A 10000-nucleotide genomic window follows, 5' to 3' on the forward strand; every position below is an offset into this window, starting at 1 on the left:
ACGTAATATATGGAAAAGGGAGTGGATGAGGTGAAATAAATCTCATCATCCTCCTCTCTCTCTCTCTCCTGCCTGGCTCCCTGAGTGTCTGTGCCTTGGCCTCCCTCATCCATCGTTATTGTTCTATCTTTCATAAATCTGCACTCTGGGCAGCCTGTAATTGCATTATGGATGTTTCCATGGAGCAGGGAGCAGCGCGCCCCTCATCAGCGCCGGCTAATGGTTACTGACTGCCGCGCCACGCATGAGTGTGTGTGTGTATGTGTGTGTGTGTGTGTGTGTGTGTGTGTGCAGAGCCAACTGTTGGCCTGTGTGTGCATTTGTGCGCATGTCTGTAAATGTGTGTGTGGAGCCCACTGACAGCCCGTGTGTGTGTCGGCATATGTGTGTGTGTGTGTGTGTGTGTGTGTGTGTGAGAGAGTTTGCGTATGTGTTTGTGTGTGTCGGCCTGCCTGCAAGCCTGCATGGCTGGCTGGCTGGCTGTGGCAGCTTTAATGCAATCACAGCGCACGCAAAGACACAAATAACAAATCCCAGTCCAATTGAGTCTCTGCACTCTCACTCTCATAAGGACAGACGGCATGCCGCTCCGCTCAGTGCAGTCTGATGGATGTGCATTGACCTGGATGCCATTCAAAACACACAGCAACTGAGAGATAGAGTAACTGAGAGAGAGAGATGATGATGTGGGTGTTATGTGACGTGTGTGTGTGAGTGTGTGTATGTGTGTGTGTGTGTGTGTGTGTGTGTGTGTGTGTGTGTGTGTGTGTGTGTGTGTGTGTGTGTGTGCTGTTGGGAGTGCTGAACTGCAAGTATGTGACCTCAAGAGGATAATCATTGGATGTCTGCTGCGATCTTGTCCTCGTCATTTAGTGGCCGAAAAACTTGCAAACTTGTCCAATCTCTGGCAAATCTGCCTCTGCTAGGGCCATTTTGTCCCTCTGAACACAGCAAAGAAAGAAGTAAAATGATAACTGCTCAAATACATTCTAAAGTGCAAATACTACTTAAGATGTCAAAGCAAAGACTAAATGTCAATGCCTTGTAAAATGAACATCTGGGAAATACAACATGTTTAGTTCAGCATACACACTGTACATTGCCTCATGAGCAAAATCTCTCTTGTTCAAAAGCAAAAGAAGACTCAAGACTCAAGGTTCTTGATCAACAAGACTTCCATACCATACTCCTACCATACAGTATGTTAGACTTTTTCCACGTGTCTCCTCAACCTGCTGTTGCTTGTGTTGAAGTCTACCACACTTGGGATGTTGCTATGGGTAAAAACATTAGCCAAGTGAACACAAATAAATATAGTAACTGATGTATCACACACTTGAAACTCCCCATGGTAATACAGATGACTAAGTGAGCATACTGAATGAAAGATGGTGTGTGCTTTTAACCTGGCACTCGTGGTCCAAATCAATCACAATGGCTGGTATGGTATCTGATCCCTCCCCTCGTATTTTGTGGCACTGACCAAGGGGAGCGTGCAGGACATATCGTCCTCGGAACCCAACCCAAATCCCTCGGTCACCAAGGATGCTTGTTTGCTTTCCTCCTGCTCACTCACTTCTCCCTGTTTGAGTCTTTTCGCCATTTTATACCCAGTTCAGTGTGGGTCCATCATTGATTTTTTTGCTGTTCCATCAGGTCAGCCCTGTGCTGCGCTGTGCTCGCTGGTCAGTGAGACAGGAGAAACAGAACGGCCCAACCAATGCCCGTCTGTCTCTCTGGGAGCCGCTTTAATCACCCCCCCACACACACACACACAAACCCACACACACACACACCCCCCCCCCCACACACACACACAACCCCCTCCCACACACACACACACAAAAAACACACACACACACACACACACACACACACACACAAAACACACACACACACACACACACACACACACACACACACACACACACACACACACACACACACACACACACTCTCCCCCTCCCCTAGATAACGTGCCTGCTGCTCTCCATCTCCAGCAGCCAATGCCATTTAGCTCGCCCTCCTCCTCATGGAGTCTGGCCATTGCGACTAAAGTCAGTCAGAGATTATGTTTGGACATGCACTGCCCGGGATCAATGGTGAGGATCTATAAATAGCTCAGCGGCAGTGGAAATATTTACAGTGAATTGAGGCAATCGGCTATTACATAATTGGGAATCGAGAGGGAGGGGAATCTATATTCAGCACAAGGGGCAAGGGCATTTCAGACTTCTCTCTCTCTCTCTCTCTCTCTCTCTTTCTCTCTCTCTCTTTCCGTCACTGTCTTTTCTTTCTCTCTCTGGACTGGAGAGGTCTGTTTCGAAAGGAGGCCTTGCGGTCTGGACTGGGATTCCCATCGGTTGTGGACAGCCAGAGGTCACATCTACAGAGAGGACCCATTCACATCTGGAGGATGCACACTAAGCCGTCTCAGGGCAAGGACCCTCAGGCCTTCCACCTCTGCTCTCTGCTCCACTCCTGCCTGTCAGTACTCTTCTCCTGGGGCAGCCGTGGCCTACTGGTTAGGGCTTCGGACTTGTAACCGGAGGGTTGCCGGTTCGAACTCCGACCAGTAGGAATGGCTGAAGTGCCCTTGAGCAAGGCACCTAACCCCTCACTGCTCCCCGACGGGTTAGGTGCGTCGGTATTAGTTTGTGCTTCTGTTCACTGTGTGCTGAGTGTGTTTCACTAATTCATTGGGATAAATGCAGAGACCAAATTTCCCTCACGGGATCAAAAGAGTATATATATTTATACTTCTCACCCGCCAAACTAATCAACACTTACAGTATCCACAAGAGTGACAACACACTTTCCATTATTCACACACACAAACTATTAACGTCAGTAGAGATCAACTGTGAGTAATTCTGAATGCTGTAGTTTTATGGTTTGTTTATGTTAATGGATGCATCATCATGTAAATCGTTGTTCCCAGTAACAAGCATAATTCAATGTGCAAGTCAACACGAACAAACCATTAACCTCAACATTACCAACATTAGTGAGATGAAGTGCTCCTGTTTTTGTTTACCACAGCATGGAATCAGTGTTAGTTACAGGATGCCTGTATGTCTAATGTGTGGCCCACTGATTTAACTGTTCAGGTCTGACTGAGTCTAGCCTCGGCACGCAGAGAGAGAGTACAATAAACAGGCCTCTACTCGTGGTAGACTGGCAGAAAAATGGAGAGAGGACGAGATAGAAAGAGAGAGAGAGAGAGAGAGAGAGAGAGAGAGTGAGAGAGAGTGAGATAGAGATTGAGAGAGCGAGAGAGAGAGAGAGTGAGAGAGTGGGAGAGAGAGAGAGGAGACAGACAGGAAAGAGATGATAATGGTGTGATGCAGTCCCTCTGAGTCCATTTGTGTGATAGGGATGCTTTATCAAATACTGTAATGCCCTTGTAAGGGGAGACTTTCTTAATGACTTTGTAATTACCTTCTCTCCCGTTATGAAAATGCACTCTATGAACAATGTGTGTGTGTGTCTGTGTGTCTGTGTGTGTGTTTCTGTGAGAGGGCTAAGAGTGCAAGTGAAAGTCTATGAGATAGAAAGCTCATTATTAAATCTTTGCAGTGTGAGTGAGAGAGTAATGGCCTTCTCCAAGCCTGTCTGTCTGCAGTTAAAATGATAAAAAGGTTGCCAGCTCTACGCTTATCTTGTTGGACGTAATACCATAACAGCTGCAAACTTCCAAGCACTCAACAATACATAACACACACTAAGTCATTTGAATTCAAACAACTACATATTATTTTTCAAATCTGAAGTTGATCATTGCTCAAAGTCATTTCTTTGTGTTGACCTACTTAATGCATACAATCAAGACATGATGATGAAAGACTACTGATATATCATCAAGAGAGGACAGGTTAAAGGCTATACAAGTACAGTCTTTCAAAAATAATTTGAATAGCAATATCTTCAGTAAAACCCCTTGTTTTGACACTGGTAAGTTTGCTTTCATTAAGGGCCGGCAGGGAAGGGTTAGGGGGTGGGGGGATTCGGGTGGTGGCACGGCAGCCCCCTGCCTTGCCTCAACTATGGTGTGAAAGTGGTTGTGTCTCTGTCAAGTTTGCAAGGCTACCGTGGCATAGGAGCCAGCCGAAGCTCAGCACAGCCGAGCCCTGAAACAGTGGGGCGGCGAGGGGAGGGGAGGGGTGCCAGGCCCACACCGCCCGCCAGCTCTGGGGCACGTAACGGTTACGCACTGGGATGGGCTCAGCGCTGAGCCTGCTGAGGCAGCGGATGCCGGTGGCACGGCCACGTCTGCCTGTGTGGGGCCTCCGCACGTGGTGTGATGCAGCGCGGCGCGTCTTAAAGCCATTAAGAGGTACCGCCGCTGACTCCTCGCCAGCAACCCAGCCCTGCATCCGTATGGCTGCCTGACTCTCCCAGTTTATTCCCTCTACTCTCTCTCTCTGTCTTGCTCTCTCTCTTTCCCTTTCTCCTGCTGTCTCACTCTCAATCTCTCCATCTGGTGCACCCCCACACACACACACACACTCTCTCTCTGCTCTCTCTGGTGCCCACGACTGCTGTAAAGAGAGAGTGATACACTGATGAGAAACTTAAAAGCTTCTGCCCCCCCCTCTCTTTCACACACACACACACACACACACACACACACACACACACACACACACACACACACACACAAATACACCACTGGTCCTGTCTAATTTCAGGCAGGGCTGCTACTATAAGCTGCAGTTTACTAGTCCTCAGCTTCAGGCATACAAACACACCAGGAAAACAAAAGGGCACGGTCAGCCTATTAATATGATCTGTTTCAGCTCTGTTACAGGACATGGACAAAAGTGAAATCATGCAGCAGGGGCTCTAAAATACTTGTAAGCTGTGCTGGATGGATCTTACTGGTAAGCTGGGCTGGATGGATCTGCACACACACACACACACACACACACACACACACACACACACACACACACAAACACACACACACCACCACCACCACCACCACCACCATCATCATCATCGCCGTCATCAACATACTGTTATCAATCCTGTAAATGAAATGTGTAAGCCCTGACCAGTGTTTGTTTGTGCCATAAAGCACATTTTGGCGCCATCCACTCCTATTGTTAACACAGAGCTGCTCTTTATGCTAGAGTTCATTAATTGCCAGGAGCGAAAGCCAAGTCTCTCTCTCTCTCTTTTCTCTCAGGAGCGAAAGCCAAGTCTCTCTCTCTCTCTTTTTGCTCAGTATTTTCCATTCCATCTACGCTCTTTTCCAAGCAAGGGCTACGAAAGGTCATATTACATTACATTTGGCTGACGCTTTTTAACCAAAGCGACTAACAACATGGTAAACAGTAAGTTTTAGAACAATTCTCACAATTTTAGGACAGTTTAAAAGAACATTAGAGTACAGTAAGAATAAGTCGTCGGGTGAGTGCTGTTTTTAACAGTTACTTGTCAGTTTAAAACGGCTGGTGAGTGCTAGGATCAGTAAGACTTGTTGTAAGTGTTGCTATGAGAGTAGATGTTCTCTAAAGAGCTGGGTCTTCAGGAGTTTTTTGAAAGTGGAAAAGGATGTCCCTGCCCTTGTAGGAACTGGAAGTGTGTTCCACCAACGAGGAACAACAGATGAGAAAAGTTTGGATTGGCTTGAGCGCAGCAGTCTGGAGGTAGTGTAAGTCTGTAAGAGGGCATTCAAGTAGGTGGGAGCAGAACCGGAGACTACTTTGTAGGCAAGCGTTAGAGACTTGAATTTGATGCGGGCCGCCATAGGTAGCCAGTGTAGCTGGATGAGCAGCGAGGGGTAACATGTGCCCTTTTGGGTTGGTTGTAGACCAGGCGCCGCCGCCGCGTTCTGGATCATCTGAAGTGGTTTCACTGGGCGCAGGCTGGGAGACCTGTCAGGAGGGCATTGCAGTAGTCGAAGTCGTGAGATGACTATTGCCTGAACCAGAAGTTGGGTAGCATCTTGAGTCAAGTAAGTCCTGATTTTCCGTATGTTGTAGAGTGCGAAACGGCATGACCGGGCGACTGAGGCAACATGATCTGAGAAGTTTAGTTGGTTGTCAAGAACAACTCCTAGATTTCTTGCAGTCCTGGTCAGTAAAACAGACAGGGAGTCAAATTTGATGTTGATGTCGTGGTGTATGGTAGGTTTAGCTGGGATGACCAGCAGTTCAGTCTTTGAGAGGTTCAGCTGGAGGTGGTGTGCCTTCATCCATGTAGCTATGTCTGAAAGGCAATCCGAGATCCGTGCTGAAACCAGGGGGTCGTCAGGTGGAAAGGACAGATAGAGCTGTGTGTCGTCTGCATAGCAGTGGTATGAGAAGCCGTGCGAACGGATAATCTGTCCCAAGGAGGTGGTGTAGATAGCAAAGAGGAGGGGGCCCAGCACTGAGCCCTGGGGGACCCCTGTGGTGAGATGGTGAGGTGCGGATAGCTGACCAAGCCATGATAACGTTAAACGAACGCCCTGTGAGGTAGGATTCAAACCAGGAGAGAGCAGAACCGAGATTCCCATGTCAGCCAGTATAGAGAGAAGGATACGGTGATTAACCCGTGTCAAAGGCAACCGATAAGTCAAGCAGAATGAGTACTGATGACCGGGCGGTCGCCCTGGCTTCTTTTAAGGCTTCTGTTACAGACAGCAGAGCCGTTTCGGTAGAGTGGCCGCTTTTGAACCCAGACTGATTTGGATCCAGAAGGTTGTTCTGTGAAAGGAAGTCAGAGACCTGTTTGGAGACTGCTTTCGTTCAATGCCTTTGGATAGGAAAGGCAGTAGTGAGACAGGGCGGTAGTTCTCGACTTGAGCAGGGTTGAGAGAAGCTTTCTTAAGTAACGGTGTTACCGGGCCATTTTGAACGCTGTTGGAAATGTGCCAGAGGTTAGCGAGGCATAGATCACATGTGTGATAGCTGGGCGATGGTCGGGCTGATGGACTGAAGTAGGCTCCGTGGGTATAGGGTCCAGCAAGCATGTGGTAGGACGGCTGCATGTCAGGAGTCTGGACACTTCACTCGGAGAGGCGTGAATGCTGAAAAAGATGTTCCAGCAGTCCCTAGAGGTTGTAGGAGGCGGTATCTGAGTCAGATCGTTGAGTGGGCATGTAGAGAATTGACTGCTGATTGCCGCCACTTTGTTTGTAAAAAAAATGAGGCGAGGGTATCTGCAGTAAGGCTGGATGGAGGAGGAGGCAGCTGAGGGTTGAGTAGCGATTTGAAGGTTGAGAAAAGTTTTTGAGTGTCTGTAAGCTGTTGATTTTGTCATGGTAGAAAGCAGTCTTAGCAGCAGTGATGCTGGCTGAGAAGGAGGTCAGGAGTGTCTGGTAGTTTTGAGGTCGTCAGCTAGTTTGATTTGTGCCATTTCCTCTCAGCGGCTCTGAGTTTGGTGCGCTCGCGATCGGAGGGTATCATTTAGCCATGGATGAGAATGTTTGGATCGAGCTGGCCTTGTGGTAAGAGGGCACAGCTCGTCTAGACACGAGGTCAGTGTGGAGCAGAGCCAGTCGGTGGCTTCATTAACCTCCAGAGAGGAGAAGGTGTTGAGTGGAGGTAGACCGGAGGCAACCACAGAGGAGAAGTGCGTTGGAGACAGGTTCGGATGTTGCGGGCGGAATGTGACCATCGGCTGAGGAGCCGGAGGCTGTTCTGACAGGCTGGCGTTGAACTGGATGAAGAAGTGGTCAGAAAGATGGAGAGGCGTCACCATGAGGGTGTCTGTGCTGCAGTTCCGAGTGAAGATCAAGTCAAGCTCTTTGCCAGCTTTGTGAGTCGGTGGGCTTTGAACCAGTTCGAGGTCAAAGGAGTGGACCAGGGCCAAAAGTCCGCTGAGCCTGGGGCATCTAAGTGGATGTTCATATCACCGAGAACAAGAAGCGGACAGTCATGCTCAGGGATGGAGGATAGCAGAGTGTCAAGTTCGTCAATAAAGTATCCCTCCAAGGCCTCCATGTCACAAGCGAATAACTAAGAAAAACTTTGTCTCTGATGACTGTTTTTTCCCTCGTGCTGTTTAAATAAAATAAAAAAAGCCGTGGCCCACTGGTTTCTGGACTTGTAACCGAAGGGTTGCCACCAGTGAGTGGCCGTGGCTGAAGTGCCCTTGAGCAAGGCACCTAACCCCTCACTGCTCCCCCGCCCGCCCGTTGAAGCTGGCAGCTCACTGCGCCCGGGATTAGTGTGTGCTTCACCTCACTGTGTGTTCACTGTGTGCTGTTTCTGTTTCACTAATTCACCGATTGGGTTAAATGCAGAGACCAAATTTCCCTCACGGGATCAAAAAAGTATATATACTTATCTATATATTTAACTATTTAAGAAAATGTATAAGTGTGGCCACAGTTCGGCTGTGGCATGGAGGGGGGGGGTTATGCATATGTGCTAATGTGCTAATATAGCACGCAAACAGTGAGGCATAAAGACAGTGGTACAAGTGGCTAGTGGACAGACAGTACCAAACATGGAGGGGGTGAAGAGGCAGACAGACTATGCAGAGAAGTCTATCTCTCCTCTTCCCTTAAGTGAGGCATTGAACAGTTCAATGGCCCTGGGGACAAATGACTTTCTCAGTCTGTCAGTTGTGCAAGGCAGTGAGCGAAGTCTCCAGCTGATATGATACGCATCACAATACGAAGACCATGATATGATACACATCACAATACAGAGACCATGATGTGATACGCATCACAATACAGAGACCATGATATGATACGCATCACAATACGGAGACCATGATATGATACGCATCACAATACGGAGACCATGATATGATACGCATCACAATACGGAGACCATGATATGATACGCATCACAATACAGAGACCATGATATCATATGCATCACAATACAGGCCACCATAAAATACTAGCACTATACGATGTGTCACAATACAGAAGTCATCATAAGATACGTGTCACTGTGTATCGCAATACAAGTTGATTCTGAATAATGACCATGTTCAAAACACCCTTCACTCTAACACTTCAATTCAGGCCCACAGAGACCTTAAGGTAATATCAAATAATTCTGTTTTAAATCGGACAGTTATTACCTTTAACTTTAACACTTAAAATGACTCTTAAATTGTCTCTTGTGTTTTTCCTTTTTTGACGGCAAATTGATACAGCAGCATCTGTATCAATACATATCGTACCTCAAGACACTGCACATGGCGATATGGATATTGTGAGCGCAGCCATACCTGACAGAGAGTGTGAAGTCCCCTGGGTTGCTCTTGCTGGGCCGGGCCAGGAAGCTGCCGTGGACCCCCCGTGTCAGGAGCAGCTGCTCAGCCTCTATCCCAGTGATGTTGGGGTGGAACCACCTGTAAACGGGTACCACACACAGAGCACAGGTGAGCTCACTTTATCGGGCACAGTCACAGAGGTGTGTCCCCCAGTCATTACACAGAAGCACACACATACTGTAGACACACACACACACACACACACACCCTCACACACACTACCTCTCTCTCTCTCTATTTCTCTCTTTCTCTCTCACACACACACACACACCAACACACACACACACACACACACACACACACACACACACACACACACACACACACACACACACACACACACACACACTCACACACACACACACACACACACACACACACACACACACACACACACATTCATAATTCAAGGTTTCGAGGTCAGAACCATAAAAGATGAAAGAACTCTGCATGATTTGGAGCGCTGTTTTTTAAACAAAGAACAAAATGAACAAAACAAGGCAGTGCATTATGTAAACAAACACAGGCATGAAGTGGCCATGTGGCTCCATGGTGGGGTAGCCCAGAGGGGAGGACGTGACGGGCAGGGAGAACAAAGGGCGGAACTTAAGTGCTGATAGCTGAAGCATGGTCTGATTTACATGACATAAACAAGTTTGCAATAGGAAGGGATTATAGCATATACTGAGGACATAATATACTCTGATGACATGACCGTAATCCTCCTGTCCCAGATAAAAGGGCTACGGCCCGTACATTAAGACCCAGGCAG

General features: G+C 47.9%; 1 protein-coding gene across 4 annotated transcripts in view; it reads right to left on the reverse strand.

The window, feature by feature from the left end:
* The window catches only part of ptpn11b (protein tyrosine phosphatase non-receptor type 11b), a 33762-nt gene that overhangs the window by 10661 nt on the left and 13101 nt on the right, over positions 1-10000 (reverse strand). For all 4 annotated transcript variants that reach the window (XM_048242153.1, XM_048242154.1, XM_048242150.1 and 1 more), the window contains exon 2: positions 9184-9306. In XM_048242153.1, the coding sequence (XP_048098110.1) occupies positions 9184-9306 (123 nt within the window). The remainder of the gene's footprint in view (positions 1-9183; positions 9307-10000) is intronic.

This window comes from Alosa alosa, chromosome 4, assembly GCF_017589495.1.
Source record: "Alosa alosa isolate M-15738 ecotype Scorff River chromosome 4, AALO_Geno_1.1, whole genome shotgun sequence".
NCBI lineage: Eukaryota > Metazoa > Chordata > Actinopteri > Clupeiformes > Clupeidae > Alosa > Alosa alosa.